The sequence below is a fragment of the Catharus ustulatus genome, chromosome 20 (genome assembly GCF_009819885.2).
Source record: "Catharus ustulatus isolate bCatUst1 chromosome 20, bCatUst1.pri.v2, whole genome shotgun sequence".
In the NCBI taxonomy this organism is placed as follows: Eukaryota; Metazoa; Chordata; class Aves; order Passeriformes; family Turdidae; genus Catharus; species Catharus ustulatus.
In genome coordinates this window covers 9,648,305-9,668,062 of record NC_046240.1, presented here as the reverse complement: position 1 = coordinate 9,668,062, position 19,758 = coordinate 9,648,305, and the positions used below count along the sequence as shown (strand labels likewise).

Here is a 19,758-nt window from a genome sequence, read left to right as displayed (position 1 = left end):
CAGGGGGGAAAAGGCCCAGCCCGGGGGGCTCAGGCAGAGGGAACCCCCTGTGAGAGAGGTGCCACCTTCCTGGGAAACCAACCCTGGGGTGAGGCTGTGCCCAGGCTGGGAGATGACAACCATAACAACCACCATCACCACCATCATCATCATCATTACCACCATCATGACCATCATCACCATCACCATCACCATCATTGCCATCACTACATCACCACCATCACCACCATCAACATCATCAACATCAGCATCATCAACATCAGCATCATCAACACCACCATCACCACATCATCACCATCATCATCACCACCATCATCACCATCACTGCCATCACCACATCATCACCACCACCATCATCATCACCACCTTCACCATCACCATCACCACATCACCACATCATCACCATCACCACCATCACCACCATCACCACCATCATCACCACATCATCACCATCACCATCATCATCACCACCATCACCACCACCATCATCACCACCATCATCATCAGCTTCACCATCATCATCACCATCACATCATCAGCTTCACCATCAACATCACCATCATCACCATCACCACTATTACCACCACCATCATCATCACCATCATCACCATCATCATCACCAACATCACCACATCACCACCATCATCATCAGCTTCACCATCATCATCACCATCACATCATCACCATCATCATCATCACCACCATCATCACCACCACCATCACCATCACCACCATCACCACCATCATCATCACCATCATCATCATCACCACACAGGGAGAAGCTGCACCTGCTGCGCTGGCTGCCAGCTGCACCAGGACAGAGCTGCAGGAATTGCTCCTGCCATATCTGTGCTCCTGTCAGTGAAGCAGCAAGTGCAGAACTTGGCTCCTCTAACTCATATTTTACTTTCTTTTGTAGTGTTGTGTCGCTGCCTTGGTGTTTAATCCTGGTAATTAACGGCAGTGAGAGAGGGATAATTCTCATCTCCTCCCTTTTGCAAACATTACAATCTGCAGGGTGGGACCGGGGCAGCTCTGCAGCATTTCAAGTTCAAAAGACAAAAAGCAGCAGACAGAGGCATTCACCTTTTGGCAAGAAAAAGTTGTCTCTAAGGAAGATGGGTTTTAAATCCATACTGTGTGAAAGAATTTAAATTACATACTTACAACTCCAAATATTGTGAGTTGCGTGTCTGGAAGAACAAGAGGAATATCCTTTGTTTATTAAAAAATGACATTGAAAAGGAGCTGGCTGGCTCCTATCTGAAACACAAAGGAAGTATTTCTTACTCTGAGATGTCATCATACATTTATTTAAAGCTTTAATGATATGTTTGGGGACATCATCTACGCCTGAACATTTCTCCACTGCAGTTGTCTGGAAGAAGGAGCTTTTTTTCCCCATATCTTTAAATAGTAAATGAGGCCAATTATCTCCTGGTAATTCCAAATGGTAATTTGGTTCCGCTGGAGCTGTCAGTGGCCTATCAAAATAATGTTTCCAGGTTAATTTTAGGAACACATCCACCCCTTCCAGCGGGCTGGGATGACCTCTGCTGAGCCCTGGGGTGAGATGTGATGCTCACCTGCAGCCCAGGGACCCTGGCTGGGCAGGAAGAGCCACGAACCAAGAATGCAGAACAGAGGAGATGCTCAGGGATGTGTGTGGGACAAGCTCCAGCAAAATCCCTCTGCTCCACGGGACTCCAAGCCATGGATGAGCAGGGAAGCATCACTGTGGCACTGTGGAGCGCCACTGAGTTGTTCTAAATAATAATAACAGTGATTTTGCACTGCAGCCTGTTGGAAGCTGGCAGTCCCAACTGCTTTGGGAAGGATTGTAGCACTTCAATTTATCACAGATTAATGGGATTGATTTATTGCTTTTTTGTTTCTTTTTAATTAGCTTCATTAAAAGCCAAACAATCTTCCTGCAGAACATACAAACAGCAGGGACACAGGCCCAGGCACTGCTGGTTCCTGGTGCCTTTGTCCAGAATTAGCGTTGCAAACCAGCAAAGATTTATTAATGGTTCCTGGGAGAGATTAGCAACGGGGAAACAGCTCAGCCAGGATTAGGAGCCAAGCAAGTATCAGCCAGTTTTTGAGGGAGTGCTTGTCAAAAGTTGCTCTTTGAGTTTGAATTGAGTGTCCTGCTGGCAGCCACGGAGCAGGGCTTGCTCCTGGGGATTCATCCGGGTTTGCTGAACTCTGGGGTTTAACTTCATCTGGGCAATCTTTTTAAAAATAAGTTTAAAAAAAGAAGAAGAACAAGAATCCTATTGATAGTCCAGGCTGTTGCTAAATATTGGATTTATGATGTCACTGCCTGGGGAGCTGCCAGGTCACCTGCCCTTGGAGGGGCTGAGGTGTCCCCAGGCAGATTTGCAGCTGCAGCACATCCCCCTTTGCTGAGTTGGCACTCATTTCCTCCTGATCACATCCAATTTCATGTCCTGAAAGCTCCTTCTCTCCTCCTGAGCAGGATCAGCTCTGTGGCTTCTCATCCTGCAGACCCCAACCAGAACCTCTGAGCAGAGCCCCACACCCCCAAAGCCTTTCCAGTACAGGCAGCACTCTAAAATTTCCCAATTTCCCCTCTTGGTACCTCTGGTCTAGAGCCTGAAGGAACCTTAGTGCAAACATTTTACCAATTTTGCCAAAGCAGTGTGGGGAGCACATCTTTCCTCCCACTGATCCTTGCTGGCCACAGCAGCACCAGCTGCACTTTGTGCTTATAAACCTTCTGTGGAAAACACATAAAATTTGGTATGACAGAAAAGAGAAGTTCAGAGCAAAAAAACCCCCTCCAAACCTGAAATCCAAACTCTTCAAATATCAAAAGACTGAGCAATTTTCAAATTGCATTTCTAAAGGAGAGTGAGTGGAGCGGTCATCCAAAGATCAGAAGACCAAGAGGAGTGAGGTCCCTGCACCACAGGGGATTGTTTTCTCTCCCCTTCTGGACCCAAGGAGCATCTCGGAGCTCAGGGCAGATGTTCGGACAGCAGCCCCTGCGATGCTCAGTCCAACCCCCCATCCCAGAGCCTCCCCTCGCCGTGCTGCGCACAGAACCGAGCCCTGCTCCAGCCAGATGAAACCATCACCGATTTATTTTCTGTTCTCCCTTCAGCACAGTGCCGGAGCCAGCCCAGTCTGGTCACGCTCGGTCGGTGCTCAGGCAGTTTCTGCTCCGCTGCCCTGCCTTGTCCCGGGGCTCTCCAGCCCGTCCTGGCCGGGCTGCTCGCCCCGCTCGCCCCGCTCGCCTCGCTCCGTCTCCCTCTCCATCCCCCCAGGACGAGCGCTGTGGGTCCCAGCCCCAGCACATCCCCACGGCCCAGCCGCTCCCAGCGAACCGCAGCGAGGAGTTCCCTCAACTATAGGGGATTTTTTTTAGGAATTAAGAAAATAGAAGCCGCGTTTAAAGCATCTTCCAGCGAGCAGCGCGGAGGGGCTGCAAGCCCAGCTGTGGGGGCACAGATCCCCAGAGGGGATCCAGCACCATCTCCCCATTCCCACACAGCCCTCAGCACCCCTGCTCAGCTCCTCAGGCTTCGGGAGAGGGGCACGAAACCCTTGAAAGAGCTGGCGACGAGGGCGAGCGGGGGACTCGCCACCTGCGCGGGGGCTGCGCTGGGCGAGCGGGCGGTGCTGGGGGTATCGATATCGGTATCGATATCGGTAGCGGTATCGATATCGGTCCGGGCGAGGCTGCCACGCACGCCGCCGTCCCCCCAGCCCCGCTCCCCCGCCCCGGGCCCCGAGCGCCCTGCCCGGTCCCCGCCCCGAGGTGCCCGCACCCCCCGGCTCCGCCGCTCGAGCTCCCCCGTGCGCCCTGCCCCGGGAGCCGCCGGCGGCGCGCCCGGCGCTGTCCCCGTCCCCATCCCCGCACCGACCATGCCGGGCCCGCGGCGGGACCGCCCGGCCGTGCTGCTGCTGCTCGGCGCTCTGCTGGCCGCCGATCTCTACTTCCACCTCTGGCCGCGGGCGCGGCGGGAGCTGGGCAGGCTCGGCCCGGGCTGCCCCTGCCCCGCGCCCCCCGCGCCGCGCCCGCCGCCCTCCCGCGCCCCCCGCGCCGCCCCCGCGCTGCGCCGCCTCTTCGCCCACCCGCTGTACCGCACCGCCCCGCCGGGCCCCGCCGAGCCGCTGCTGGGCGCCCGCGAAGCCCTGCGCTACTACCGGCGGAAGGCGGCTCGCTGGAACAGGTGCGTCCCGCAGCCCCGCGCATCCCCCGCGCATCCCCCGCCTTGGACAGCCCTCTCCGGGCATCTCCTGCGCGCTTCCCTCCTCGGTATCCCTTTCCTGGTTATTTTCTGTTTCGTGAGCACCCCGTGCACCAGCATCTGCTGGCGCTCCTTTCAAGGGTGTCTCCTGGGCAGCTCTTTGCCCAGCACTCCATTCCCGGGCATGTCCTGGATATCTCCTTCCCCGGCACCCGCTTCCTGAGCATCTCCTGGGCATCTCTTTCCCCGACACCCCTTCCCGGGTATTTCCTGGTCACCTCTTTCCCTGACATCCCTTCCCCGGTATTTCCTGGTCACCTCTTTCCCCGACACCCCTTCCCGGGTATTTCTTGGTCATCTCCTCCCCCAGCACCCCCTTCCCGGGTATTTCCTGGTCATCTCCTTCCCCAGCACCCCCTTCCCAGGTATTTCCTGAGCACCCTTTTTCTGGGCATCTCCTGGGCTCTCCCTTCTCGGACAATCCCTGTGCGGGCAGATTCTGGGCACCCTCCTACCGGGCACCCTCCTACCGGGCACCCTTTGCGTGATCCCTCGCTTCCTGGGCATCTCCTTGGCACCCTTATCTTCAGCACCCACCTTCCCAAGTGTCTTCTGAGCACCCCTGCATGGGCACCCTTTTCCCGGGTACCTCCTGGACACCCCTTTCCTGGGTGCCCCTTGCATGGGGACACATTTCTCTGGCATCTCCTGGCCCCCCCTGTGCCCTGAGCACACTCTCACCAGGCACTCCCCATATGGGCACCCCCCGGGCACCCTCTCTCTGGACACCCCCTCTCAGGTACCCCACAGGACTCACTCCCTTTATGGGCACCTTTTCTGGGCACCTTTCCCCTGCTTAAATACCCCTTTGGGTGTCCCCTGCATCCCCAGCCCAGCTTTTTCCCCCATTCTGGCTCTGTGCCCTCACCCCTCCAGCCCCCCATGGGCAGGCCAGGCTGCTGGGATGCTCATTCTTGGGGTGTCTCCCACCCTGCCCCACTCCCAGAACCTCAGAGAAAGAGACCCCAGCTCAGAGCCCTCTCCCAGCCCCAGCAAAAGAAAATTCCCTCATCCCCTGCTCCTGGCTGGGACTGTCACTGTGGTCACTGCCCTGGGGGGGACAGGGACCTTCTGCACCAGCTCCAAGCTAATTATCTGTACCTTGAATCCCTGATCTAACCCCCCCTTTCACAAGGGCTGGGGCTGAGCTGGAATTACACAGCACCCCACAGCTGCTGCCTGCACCCCAAGAACTTTTCCATTCGTGCACAAACTCGGATACAACAGAGCACAGAGCATTCCCCAGCTCCTGCTCTCTGCACTTCCACTCCTGTTCCTCCTGTGTCTGTGGGACTCACCCAGTGCTGGTTCCGTGTGAGAACTGCTGGAGATGATGGGAAACAATAATGGATGGAACAGGGAATGACCCTGGAGCAGCAGCAGGATCTGGAACCACCTTTGTGCTCAGCCAGGGCCACCCCTGCGAGGCTGTTCCCTTGCTCCAGTCTGGATGTTGAATCCTTTGTCACAGGGGATGTGGAATCCTTTGTCACAGCACCTGAAATCCATGGATGGTGGGTTTGAGGATCCCTGGCTGTGCCACAGACCCTCCTTGGCTGCATCTTCTCAGAGCTGAGCACTGCCTTCTGAAAACATCAGGATTGGGGTACCAAGGTGGATGTTTCCAAGCAAAATCCCCGTGGGAATGGGGATTTAAACCATCAGAAGCCCTGAGCACTTGCTGCAGCCTCACTTGCAGGACAGTGAGAAGTCTGCACTCCCCAGTTTTATTCACCACGCTGTTAAAACATGGAATTTGTGATGGAGCCATGGCTGCACCTTGCCTTCTACCCAAGGTTTGGCTGTGGTGTGGCTGGGAGGAACACGGTGATGCCATTTGTCCTTGATTGACTTCGCTTTGCACCTCCAGGAAGGAGAGGAAGGCAGAGTATTGATTATTCCTCAGGCACTCTGAAATAAAATATATGATGCTCATAAGTGGGTGAAACCTCCAGAGAGCACAGGCTGAGGTGACACAACTGCTCCAGCAAAAACCTGCCAACAACCATCAGTGCTGCAAACTGAATGTATAATCAGGTGGCACTTGCCAGAGCTGCTGGATTTTATAAGATTGTTAATTTGCTGTGGGCACAGAGGAATTTCTGTCTCTCCAGGAGCACTGCAGAGCCCGTGTCCTCTCTGATGTGGCCAGGGCAGGGTCTTTATGGTTCTCAGCAATCCATGGCTTGCTTTCCCACTGCATGGATCCAACAAAACTGCTGTGCTGTCGAGGACTGAAGAGCAAAAACAGCAGCTCCACATGCAGGGCCAGGCACAGAGGCTCAGGGCTGAGTGTCCATGGCTCCCTCTCCTCAGCAGGACAGCATGACAGCACATTTCCCCATCAGCCATGGATGTGACTGTTGGCAGAGCAGCTTTGGGAGCAGCAGGACGCTCCTCTTGAGTGGAACAAGCTGCAGCTCAACCCCATTCCTCCAGCACAGCGTGTCTGCCTTCATTTCTGCAGCCAGATGGACATCAGCTGGACAGGACTCTGCCAGCTGGAGCGGCCCCAGGACACGTCCTGCTGGGATACCCAAGCCAGAGCGTGTCCTCCTCCTCTGCAAACTGCCTGCTGCCCATCCCTGTCTGCTCCCAGAGCTTCAATCAGCACCAGCAGTTTGATTGCAGGATGCAGAACCAGCTGGAGAGACTGATGGGGATGCAGGAAGGAAACAGAAAAAAAAATCCAAAACATCCACACCTCTTCAAAACCAAAAAAAAATCCCTTAAAAACTCCAGAGCTTATTTTTATCCTTGAAGGAGCAGCTTTAAAACCCCAAACTCAGGATGCTGGTGGCCTGAGCAGAGTCACCCCATGCTGTGCCTCCCTCAGACAGCAGAGAGCTGAAAGCCAGGGCAACCCCAGAGCTATTTATAGCAGGGTAGAAATGAACCCTGTTTTTATATCATTATGTCTTTTGCAGAGATCTGTTTTTTTCCAGGGAAATATTTCAGGAATCCTGAAGGAAGCAGGGAGAGCTGGGTTTGGGGTTGAAAGGCTGGGAAGGGACTGGCTCAGGCTGGGCAGGGACCATGTGGATGCAGGGCTGGGTTCTGCCTCCCCTTGCATAACCACTGCATTTTTTTCCCCCTCAGTAATTCCTTACTCGCTGCCACCCCGGGGGAACAGCCTGTGTGTATGGCAGGCAGGAGAGCAAATATGGTAAAATATTTGGGCAGCTTCCCTAGGGAAAAATCCTGAGTCATTCCTGTCCTTTGAGCTGGGGTTTGTTGTCCCTGGCTGTGGCAGGGTTAAGGTTGTGCCTCACTCATCCATGGGAATCCTGGTGCAGGGCAGCAGGCTGGGGGTCAGGGATGGAGCTGAGGGCATTCCAGGGCCACATCCTTGTGCACAGGGAATTTTCTGCCTCCTTAGCAGGCAGCCTGAGCAGAGAGCTGGGCTGGGAGGGAAGTGCTCTCTGACCATGCACACGTGGACATCACGCTGTGGCCGACCCAGTGCAGTGGAAAGACAAACAAACTGGGAGAGGGAGCAGGATCCTGTGAGCTGCACATCCAACCTGTCTCTCCAGTTCCTGGATGTCTCCAGGATCCCACTGGAACACCTCTGGGAGAGTGCATGCCCTGCTCCCAGCCAGATGGGATGGAGAAGGGTGATGGAAAAATCCCACCCAAAGCCCAGCTGCTGGGAAATAAAAAATCCACAACCACCCAGGGGTCATTTCCAGCCCCCAGTGCCATTTTTGGCTGATAAAAGCCTCGGTGCATGGCCAGCACTCACTTGTTCAGGCTCTGGATGGGGTCTGGCACTTCCCTCTCTCCAGCCACTCCATCCCAGCCTCAGTTCATGCCCTGCTCCTTATCAGCCCCCAGCTCCTGTTTGCTTTCATGGATGGATCCTGGCATTTCCAGTGTAAACTGAACTTTATTTTCCCTTTATCAGGACTGGCTGCTCCATATGTGGGCTGGACAATGTTAATGAGAAACTAAAGCTCTGTCCTCTGCTGGAATAAGTGACCTTTCAGTGCCAGCCTTGAGGATCTCGAGGTGGAGGAAAATGCTGATTGAGTGGGGAGATGGTTTTGGGTTATTATTGAACTTGGGATGCTCCTACAGCACCACCTACCAAAACAAGGATGGGGTTAAACCTTGATTTTTAGAGATGGCAGCCTCATGGCATCCCTGCTCACAGTGAATTTGGTCACAGAGTCAATTTGTAGCTTTTAGCAATTTTTTTCCCCTTCCTGTAACCTCCAGCTGCAGGAAAAAAACTCTGAGAGATGATCCGAGACTCTGACCATCTCAGCCATTTCCCCCTGCCTCAGTTTCCCCTTTCCCACCCTGTGCTCTGCTCCTGGCACCCTCCAGGCTGGGACAGGGAGGTTTAAATGAGCCGTGGCTCATCCTCATCCCTCTCTTCAGGCGACACAGGCTGTACCGGGAGGAGCTGAACCTGACGTCCCCGTTGGCCCCGCTGCCGCTGCGGCCCGAGGCCAGCTGGCTGCAGTTCCACCTGGGCATCAGCAGGGACGGGCTGTACCCCCGCGGCAGCCCCGCCGTCAGCCGCCTGCTCCGCGACATGCGGGAACTGCCCACCGTCAGCGCCGGTGAGCGGAGGGGAGGGGATGGGATCCATGGGATGGGATCCATGGGGTGGGATCCATGGGACGGCATGGGATGGGATGGGATGGGATCAATGGGATCAATAGGATCAATGGGATGGGATAATGGGATCGATGGGATGGGATGGGATCAATGGGATGGGATCAATGGGATGGGATCAATGGGATGGGATGGGATCAATGGGATGGGATGGGATGAGATCAATGGGATGGGATGGGATCGATGGGATGGGATGGGATCGATGGGATGGGATGGGATCGATGGGATGGGATCGATGGGATGGGATGGGATCGATGGGATCCATGGGACGGGATGGGATCAATGGGATGAAATGGGATGGGATGGGATACATGGGATGGGATCAATGGGATGGGATGGGATGGGATGGGATCAGTGGGATGGGATGGGATGAGATGGGATCAATGGGATAGGATGTGATGGGATCCATGGGATGGGATGGGATCAATTGGATGGAATGGGATCAATGAGATTGGATGGGATCAATGGGATGGGATGGGATGGGATCAATCGGATGGAATGGGATCAATGGAATGGGATCAATGGGGTGGGATGGGATGGGATCAATGGGATGGGATGGGATCAGTGGGATGGGATGGGATCAATGGGATGGGATGGAATGGAATGGGATCAATGGGATGGGATGGGATCAGTGGGATGGGATCAATGGGATGGGATGGGATGGGATGGGGAATGGGGAATGGAGAATGGGGATGGGGGCAGCTGCATGGGGCTGTGAAGCTTTGCTCCTCCCTTCCTGCAGCCTGGGAGGGGGTTCAGCAGCAGGAGATGGGGCCTGGCAGGGTCTCACTGCTCCTCCTGCCCTTGCAGACTACAGCCAGGATGAGAAGGCGCTGCTGGGAGCCTGTGACTGCAGCCAGGGTGGGTGTGGCACTTGGGGTCCCCACCTGGCCCCAGTCCCCAATCCTCCATCCTCACCTGGGCCAGGGCAATGCCAAGCCAGGCTCTGCTCCCTCCCTTTAACCCCCACCACCCCAGCAGAGGCTGGGATCATAGAGCAGGAAATTATTTCAGTTGGAAAAGTCCTCTAAAATGATGGAGTGCAACCCAAGGGTCACATCCACACCTTTTTTTAACACCCGGGGTGATAATTCCACCACTTGCATGAGCAGCCTGTTCAATGTGGGTTTCAGGACACCACAACACCGCTGGTTTCTACTGGGGAAGGAGGGAAAAATCCCCAAGGGGATGTAACAGAGGGTTCTTGGGAGAGGGGCTGAATGGAAATTTCTATCACAAGGGAGAGAAGGAAAATAAATGGAAAGAGAGAGGGGGGCTTAGCTGGGAGGAGTGATGGGATGCACTCATGGGGTTGGAAAGCCAGGTTGTGCTGGGGTGTGTAACTGGGGTGTTTCCAGGTAGTTATCCCATTTCCCAGAGTTAACATCCCATTTCCCATGGTTTAACATCCCATTTCCCAGGAGTTATCATCCCATTTCCCAGGGTTTAACACCCATTTCCCATGGTTTAACATCCCATTTCCCATGAGTTAAACATCCCATTTCCCATGAGTTAAACATCCCATTTCCCGTGGTTTAACACCCATTTCCCAGAGTTAACATCCCATTTCCCATGGTTTAACATCCCATTTCCCATGGTTTAACATCCCATTTCCCAGGGGTTATCATCCCATTTCCCAGGGGTTATCATCCCATTTCCCATGGTTTAACATCCCATTTCCCATGGTTTAACATCCCATTTCCCATGGTTTAACATCCCATTTCCCATGGTTTAACATCCCATTTCCCATGGTTTAACATCCCATTTCCCAGAGTTAACACCCCCTTTCCTCCCCAAGTGGTGAAGCCCAGCGGTGTGCACCTGAAGCTGGTCCTCAGGTTCCAGGATTTTGGGAAGGCCATGTTCAAGCCCATGAGGTAAGGCCAGCAGAGCCCCCCTGAGCCCGTGCAGGGAGGGCTGTGCCCCACCACAGCCCCACCCCAGCCCCACCCTCCTGTCCTGCCCTCAGCTACCTGGGCAGCTGAGAAGTTCCATTATTTTTTGTTATTCTTGGCTGCTCACACCACCCCAGGAGCACACATGGATAAACACCAGCGTTCCACTGTGCTGTTGGTGTTGGAAATTGCTCAGTTCATGAGTGCCAGGTGGAGAAGGCCCTTGGGACACTTGTTCTCCTGGGATCTTTGCCATGAGGGGCTGCTCATTGCCTCCTGTTCCCCAGCAGACTTTGGGGTTTACCTTTATCCTCCCCCAGAATCAGCCAGCTCCTCTCCTGTGGCTTTCCATCCACCTCTGCCCAGTGTCCATCAGGTCCTGGAGGAGAAGGAAAGCATCCATGCCCTGCTGAGCTTTGCTGTGTCCTGCAGCTGCAAACCCCAGTGCTTCACATATTGGGGCACTGTGTGACAGCCAGAAAATTGAATTAAATGGAATTCCCACCTCAGGGATAGGAGAGCATCAGACCTGAGCCCTCCTCTGCCTCTGGGGAGATGTGACAAACACCCACCTGGAACTTTGTCCTAAGGGGATTTAAACTCTTGCTTAAGCATATTTAAAGCCCCCAGGGTGCAGGTGCTGCTCCAGCACCGATGGCTCCAGCCTGGCACGGAGCCCTTTGGGTGTCACCTTGTCCCTGCTGTGGCCACTCCACGGCTGTCCCTGGGTGCACTGCCCAGCAGCCTGGTTGGGCTCACCCCCTGTTCCTCCCAGGCAGAAACGTGAGGAGGAGACTCCTGAGGACTTTTTCTACTTCGTGGATTTCCAGCGGCACAACGCGGAGATCGCCGCCTTCCACCTGGACAGGTAGGGCCATCCCAGCCCTGCTGCTCCTGCTGCTGCTGCCTGCTCCTCTGCACACCAGAGCTCTGGGGAGAGCCACAGAGCCCTGCAGAGAGGAGAGGGATTGCTCTGCAGCAGCCTGCAGGAGCTGAGGGGTTCTCCAGGGAAGGAGGGCTCTGGATCTCACCTGGCCATGGGAACAGGTGAAGTCCAGGTGGGAACAGGTCAGATTGTCACCTGGCTGTCACACCTTGTCCCTCCCCTGCATCCAAGTGCTCAGGGCACAGCCTGGCTGGGCTCCTGGTGAGGGAGGCACAGCTCACTCAGCAATCAGGGTGTGCTTTGGCAGCAAGGCACTTTCAAGCCCTGAGATAATCAGCAATTAACCTGGCACCTCTCCCCAGCAGGGTGTGTCGTTAATAAAATCAACAATACCCTTCTCAGAAGATGAGGGCAGCAGCCTTTCCCTCCCGAGCACCGAGCACCAGGGGAAGGTGATCCCTGATGGTCAGGGTGGGTGGGGGTCTCCAGTTTCCATAGGATAAGCAGGACTGAATTAAGTGTTGTAGCTCAGACTCTCAGGAAGGGAACAAAGGGAGCTGAATTCCTCCCCAGTTCTGCCCCAACACCCTCACAGTGACTCTGCTTGACTCAGCCACCACCACCTCACCCCTGCAGCTCTGCTGCCACAAAAATGAGGCCAGACTGCTTTTGTGAAGTGCTTTGTGGTTTTCAGAGCTGAAAGATGCTGCATAAAAGCAAATATTTTTTTCGCTCTAAACATTGCTCAATAAGAGGCTAAATCCTGCTCTGTGCCCAATTCCCAGGAGCAGAGGGCATTACCCAAGGAGCCAAGCAGAGCATTAGCCCCTTCACCCCGTGTTACTGACTCAGCAATCAGCAGCAGCTTCAATTGACTGCCAGGAATGCTTTCTTGCCCCAGGCCCTGAGGTTTTTAAGAGTATTTTTGAGGAATTAGCTGGGCATGAATGCCTCTGGAGGAGGGGGTGCCTCCTCAGCCTCAGGATCAGCATCTTCCATCAAACCAACATTGCAGAAGGGCCTGAGGGGCTGCTTTAACCCTTGCAGGACCCTTTTATGTGCAAAGGGATGGGAAAAACCAAGGCAATGTCAAGGAAAAAATATTCAGATTGTTCCAGGCAGCAGCTTTTAAAACACCAAAACCCAAACAGAGCCATATTTTGCCCCAGAATATATTTTTGCTGGGAAGAGTCTGGGAGCAGTGACCCAAAGGCTCCTGGTTCAGTGCTGGCAGGGGCCAGGGCAGCAGCACCTTCCCTTGGCAGCACAGCCTGTCCCCTGTGTGCAGGATCCTGGACTTCAGGAGAGTGCCACCCACCGTGGGGAGGCTGATCAATGTCACCAAGGAGATCCTGGAGGTCACCAAGAACGAGGTCCTGCAGAGCGTCTTCTTCGTGTCACCAGGTGGGCGAGGGCTCGGGATCAGTCCCAGTTATCTTCAGGGTCCCCTCACACCTGACCCAGCCCTGTGCTTTCCGTGGTGGGAGGAAGGGCAGGGGCTGCAGGAAAAGGGGCTGAAGGAAAAGGGGCTGAAAGAAAAGGGGCTGCAGGACTCGTGCTGTGGTGCAGAAAGGAAATTCTGGTTAAGTGTGTGGGGTTACAGCACAGGTTCCTTTCCCAACCTCCAGCTGGAATCATCTACCAGATCTCCTCATTTGTCCTTTTTTCTTAACCTTCCCCTTAGTACAGGACCCAAATCTGTGATTTGGCAGGCTGACATCCATGGCATGGATGAGTTTTGCCTTGTTTTCCCTTGGACTCCCCAGAGTTTTTCCATCAAACAGGGGATTGAAATTGCTCTGCACTCATCTGCAGCCCCTTGGGACTCCTCCTAGATGGGAAATAATCACCATCCCAGGGTGGGGAAGGGCTCAGCCCATGCCACCTTGCCTCCTCCTGTTGATCCCAGCCCCTTTTCCCTTTTTTCTTTTTGTTCCCTGCTCTCCCCCCAGCCAGCAACGTCTGCTTCTTCGCCAAGTGCCCGTACATGTGCAAGACGGAGTACGCCGTGTGCGGGAACCCTCACCTGCTGGAGGGCTCCCTGTCTGCCTTCCTGCCCTCCCTCAACCTGGCCCCACGGCTCTCCATCCCCAACCCCTGGATCCGCTCCTACTCCTTCGATGGCAAAGAGGAGTAAGTGGGGAAATGAGGCTGTGCTGTGTGTGCACTGCAGGGCACAGACACACCTGCAGCAACAGCCCAGGCAGAGAATCTGGAGTCCAGAATTAGTGCAATAATTACTGTGATAACCCTTAAACCTGGGCATTGATTGGCTGTGTTTGAATTCCAGTCTCCTGCATGCACAAGGGGAGATTTATTTCCTCCTCCTGTATATCTTCACATGGAACATGGGTTTGGAGGAGCTTTTGGGGCATGGCAGAAGCAGCTGAGGGCGTCTTCCCTTCTCCATCTCCTGCAGGTGGGAAGTGAATCCACACTACTGCAGCACAGTGAGGGAGATCTACCCCTACAGCAACAGCAACCGGCTGCTCAACATCGTGGACATGGCCATATTCGACTTCCTAATAGGTAATGGGGGAGGGGAAAGGCCATTCTCCTTCCTTCCTTCCTTCCTGGAATCCTTCCTTCCTGGAATCCTTCCTTCCTGGAATCCTTCCTTCCTGGAATCCATCCTTCCTGGAATCCATCCTTCCTGGAATCCATCCTTCCTGGAATCCATCCTTCCTGGAATCCATCCTTCCTGGAATCCATCCTTCCTGGAATCCATCCTTCCTGGAATCCTTCCTGGAATCCTTCCTGGAATCCTTCCTGGAATCCTTCCTGGAATCCTTCCTTCCTGGAATCCTTCCTTCCTGGAATCCTTCCTTCCTTCCTGGAATCCTTCCTTCCTGGAATCCTTCCTTCCTGGAATCCTTCCTTCCTGGAATCCTTCCTTCCTTCCTGGAATCCTTCCTGGAATCCTTCCTTCCTTCCTTCAATCCTTCCTGGAATCCAAGCCTTCCCAAAACTTCCCAAAACTTCCCAAAACTTCCCAAAACTTCCCAAAACTTCCCAAAACTTCCCTTCCCAAAACTTCCCCTCCAGAGACATTTCAGAGCCCCAGGCTCACCCCAGCATCACCTTGGGCACTCCCAGCATGGCAAACCAACATTCCATGCAGACCTGAAGGAAAGCTTGGGATAACTGAGAGAATTCCCTCCTGCAGGGAACATGGACCGGCACCACTACGAGATGTTCACCCAGTTTGGGGACGATGGCTTCCTCCTGCACCTGGACAATGCCAGAGGGTGAGGCACGGGGAGAGGCAGGGAGGGGCCAGGAGGAGAGGGCAGGATCTGACCTCTGTTCTCCCCCCAGGTTTGGGAGGCATTCCCACGATGAAATCTCCATCCTGGCTCCTCTCTCCCAGTGCTGCATGTGAGTTCCAGCTCCCCTTCCTCCCCAGCAATGTCTCCACCCTGCAGCTCAAGGAGGACCCTGCTAATCCCAGCCTAGGATGGGCTGGGTGCTGCAGTGTGGGAAAACATCCCCTGACAGAGCAGCAGATGCTGTCCAATGGATCAAACCCTTCCAGAAAGTTCTGACAGCCTTTCCCAGCCCACCAACATGAGGTGCCCTCAGGAAGCACAGAAATCTCCACCAAAATCCTGGTGGAAGTTTGATGCTCTCAATCAAGTTTCCTCTTCTCATGGCACAAAGGAGAATCTCATAAATGTAACCCTATGATCCCCCCTTATAAATTCACTTAAATCAGCAGCTGAAAGTTAAATTTAAGAGGCAGAAGCAGCTGCTCTTTCCCAGGGTTTCTCTCCTTGCTCTGCCTGCTCCTTCTCCCCCTCGGGGTGGTAACTGCACTCTCCCCACACACCTTTAATTTCAAGAACTGTTATTTGCACTCAGCAAGTCTTTTCATTTCTAATTGCAGGCTCACAGGGAATCCTTCTCTTGAAATTTTGTGCAGTTTGAAATTAACTCTGCCTCTTAATTTGACCTGCATGCTGTACATACAGGTCACATCGTTCCTATTCTTCCAGATCCACCTCCCAGACACTCCTATTACAGTAATTTCACCATTATAAGCCACACCATTTTGACTAAAATTTTGGTCCGAGCCCAAAGTGCGGCTGATAATCAGGTGCGGCTTATATATGGACAAAGAATGAAAAGTTGCTGTTTTAGTTTGGAGGACAGGTGTCTGCTGAGAAAGGCAGGAGCCTCTCTTTGAAATGGAGAATGTAAACCCCCTCCCTCCAAATTATTATAATTTTGAAATCAAGGGGTTTTCAGGCAAAAATATGGGAATAAGGAATAACAGTTCTTTACTAGGGAAATTAAAATAGAAATACAGCACTACAAAGAACAAACCCCAAACCCTGACACAGTCAGAGTACAACCTGACACCCGTCAGGCAGGGTGTTGGCAGCAGTCCCATTCCATGGTGGCTGCATCCTCCTGCAGTGACAGATGTGGCTCAGTTGGAGCAGTGCTCCTGTACAAGGTGCAGTTTCCCTCCGGAGCTCCAGTGGGGATGTGGAGAAATCCGGTTTTCCTCTGGAGTCCAGTGGAGAAAGGGGCTACCTTAGTGTCCCAAAACCTCTGTTTTTATCTTGGTAAGAAATGTTGGGCTCTTCCCCCTGGCTGGAGCAGCTCCCAATGGGATGCAGTAATTTTATCAGTGCCACAGTGGGACTCAATGGCCATGAGCAGAAAATGACTGGCTGGAGGAAGGATGGGTTGTGAAAAGATAAAGAACAATGCCCTGCCTGGTTTCAGTGGATGCCCATTAGCAGAATATCTGCCATTGAGATAAGGATCACTGTCCCCACCCTCAACAGATGGTGATAGAACAGATACCTTTGATCACACTCTGGATTGTAATGTGCAGTTTATAATCAGGTGTGGCTCATGTATGGACAAAGAATGAAAAGTTGCTGGCACCCGGAAGTGCGGCTTATACTCAGTGCGCTTATAATCGTGAAATTACTGTAATTTAATCTTTGTAAAAGGCAGTGGGAAGAGGACCTGAACACCTTGTCATGAGCAAACCAGGTCCAGGAACAGCATAAAAACAACTTGTGCTTCCTGAGGGAGACCCACAAACCCTCATTTCCTATAAGAGCTGATCCATTTGGAGTGGGAGAGCACCTAAAACCACTTGGAAAGGAAGGGAGGAGGTTTTCCTTGAGTAAGCACACAGAGGCCACAAATTTCAGCCTGCCCTGGCCGACAAGCTGGGCTCAGCTCACCAAGTCACCTCCGTGCTCTGGGCTGAGAAAGCTCCTGCAGCCACAGGGATGCTGAGCAGGCTGCTCCCTTCCCTGTTAAACACATCCACCTCCTTCCCAGCTGAGCTCTGCTCCAAGCCTGGCTTCCAGCACACTTGAGTCTGGTTTTATCTGCTTTTCACAGCCCAGCCCTGCCCCACTCATTGAATCCTGCACAACGAGTGGCACAAACACATCCCTGCCATGAGATGGTCCAAACCCCTCCTGGAGGCACAGGCAGGCCTGGAAGCAGCTCCAGCCAGGCTGGGAGGCTGGGGGTGAAATGTTCAGCAGTTCAGGACAGCCGTGGGGTCACAGCCCCCGTGGGGTCACAGCCCCCGTGGGACCGGAGCAGGACCGGCAGCAGCGTTTCCATTGCAGCCTCTCTGTGCTCTGCTGTTTGTTGTGGAGCTGTTCCAGCTCAATCAGCTGCTCCCCACGGCTCACACCAGCCCATTCTCCACCTCCAGGCACTGCTGGGAGCAGAGCAAACACAGCTGGTGTTTACCCACTGCAGCTCCTGGTCGGCCCTGCCTCGAAGGACAGCGCACAGATGTTCCTTCACATCTGCTCTGGGCACAGCTTTCCCTAAGAGCAGCAGCAGCAGCTCACAGCTGGGGTTTAAAGCTTCCTTGTCAGCCCTCACACTCCATCAATAATTGGATTTTTTTCAGGAATATTGATGCAGGAAGGTGATGGCTGCCCCTGTGTGCTGCAGGCACACTGCCCACACACCTCGTGCACTCCTGATTTAGATTTGGTGTTTGCAAAAACGTTTCCTGGAAAGGGTTGTAAAACACTGGCACAGGGAAATCATGGAGTCACCATCCCTGGGATTCTCCAAGGAATGTGCAGATGTGGCAGGTCCTGGTTTGGTGGTGCTGGGACAGCTGATGATCCTGAAGGTGTTTTCCAGCCTTAGTGATTGTCCCCAGCACCTCCAGATCAACATTCCCAGTGATGCCCTGGGTAAACAACAGCCTACAAATGCAAATTACTGAGCTGTCTAAAATGGATCTGACTGTGCCTTTTTCCACCTGAAAATTCTGTCTTGGCTGAATCCAAATGGTTCCATAAACGTGGATTTAAAGGGCAATGACTACAACCACTGATTCATTTCAGTGTTATTCATGCTGAAGTCAACACATTTCTGCTGAGGATTAAACAAATTATTTCAGAATGCTTTATTTCATGCCCAGAAGAATTCCAAGATTGCAGCTTTTCTTCCCATTTTCTGTCAAAACAAATCACATTTGAATCTAAGTACCCCTTAAGGTGAAAAGTCACAGTTACATCAGTTCCAGGAAATATTCCCTCTCTTTGCTCAGGGTTTTGACAGAAGATATTTTCTCATTCATGGCTTTTCATTTACCTCCCCCTCTGCTCCCATCTCATAAATGTCATCCTTGGGGAGATGGCACCACCCTGCAGGAACCTGGGGAACTGGCTCATCTCTGACTCACTACTGAGAACTTGAGTCAAGTTTTTCTCTCTGCTGACAGAAACTTGCAGTACAAATACTCTGGAAAAAACAAAGGAAAAAGTAGGAGTTTCTGAAAAAAAAATTTGAAAAAAAATTATCCTCCAAAATTAAAATTGAAGAACTTTTGTTCCAAAGTTCTTTACAATTTCTTCAACCATCTCTGCCCTCCTGCTGCCCTTGCTGGAGGCATTAAATGTTGATTTCTTTGTTTTCCAGAATAAAGAGAACGACCCTGCTGAGGCTGCAGCTCCTGGCAGAGCCCGAGTACCAGCTCAGCGAGGTGATGAGGGAATCCCTCCTGCAGGACCCCCTGGCCCCTGTGCTCACTGAACCCCACCTGCTGGCCCTGGACAGGCGGCTCCAGCTCGTCCTGGACGCCGTGGGGAAGTGCATTGACACCTTTGGAGAAGCCACCGTGGTGGCCAACGACACCAGGCAGCCCCAGAGCCCTGCAGAGCACAGAGCCAAGCTGGACACCTAACAGAGCTCAGAGCCAGGGACAGCCCTGCAGGACAGGTGGCAGCTCCAGCAGCCTCGTTGCCACCTGCAAACACTTGCAGCAATCAGAGGGGAAATGTCAGAAGATCAAGAATGGCACTGGGCTCCTCTGCTGGTGTTCAACCAGAGCTGCTGTGCTGATGTGACTGCAGCAGATCTCACACCCCAAACACAGCTCTGGGGTGGAAAAGCTGTGATCTCCACTTCTGGAGTTGGCTGTGCCCTTGGGAGGGTGAGGGAACCTGGCCTTGGTTTGCTCAGCCTCCACAGGGCTTGGTGTTGCTGGAGAAGGACACGAATCAACCCCAGGATGAGGGTTGAATAAAGAGATGCCAAGAGCTTTTTCCTCTTTTTAAGTCTTTGTTCCGTGGTCAGGAGTGGGTGTTTGAGAAAAGAGCAGTGCTGCTTCACAAGGGCAGCACCTGCCACAAGACAGGGCATTGGTCCAGCCTGGCCAGACCAGAGGCAGCTCCAGGTGCTGGGTGCCCACACTGACCTGAGCACCTCACACACAGCCCCACAGGGCAGGAAAACCTCTTCTACCTGCCTGAAGAGCCCTGTGGGATATAAAACACAGGCAGGTCTGTGTTGCCTTAGGCTCCAAGAAAAAAAAAAAACAAACTAAAAAAATCACCCTGAAAATCAAACAACACTGAGACAAATACAATAAACACAGGACTGTATTTACAGCTCAAGAACCCACCCATTCCAGGGGAAAACATTCTGCCAAAGTGGGGAGAATCTATCTCAGGTCATCTCCTCATATCTTTTAAAATCATTTAGGTTGTCATATTTAGCTGGAAAATAGAAATGGTATCCCAGTCTCTCCCCATCTCTATGTCTGTGCATTTTGAGGAGATGC

The 19,758-nt window shown here is 53.3% G+C and overlaps 1 protein-coding gene across 1 annotated transcript; it reads left to right on the top strand.

Annotated features, from left to right (window-relative positions):
* The first annotated feature begins 3,897 nt into the window (after nt 1–3,897).
* Nucleotides 3,898–19,234, top strand: FAM20A (FAM20A golgi associated secretory pathway pseudokinase). The gene is made up of 11 exons (XM_033076811.2): nt 3,898–4,205; nt 8,670–8,854; nt 9,720–9,770; nt 10,708–10,786; nt 11,580–11,672; nt 12,979–13,094; nt 13,643–13,823; nt 14,110–14,219; nt 14,857–14,938; nt 15,009–15,068; nt 18,615–19,234. Exons 1-11 carry the CDS (start codon nt 3,898–3,900, stop codon nt 18,877–18,879), a joined length of 1,530 nt encoding a protein of 509 aa, XP_032932702.1. The 3' UTR covers nt 18,880–19,234.
* Nucleotides 19,235–19,758: the final 524 nt, after the last annotated feature.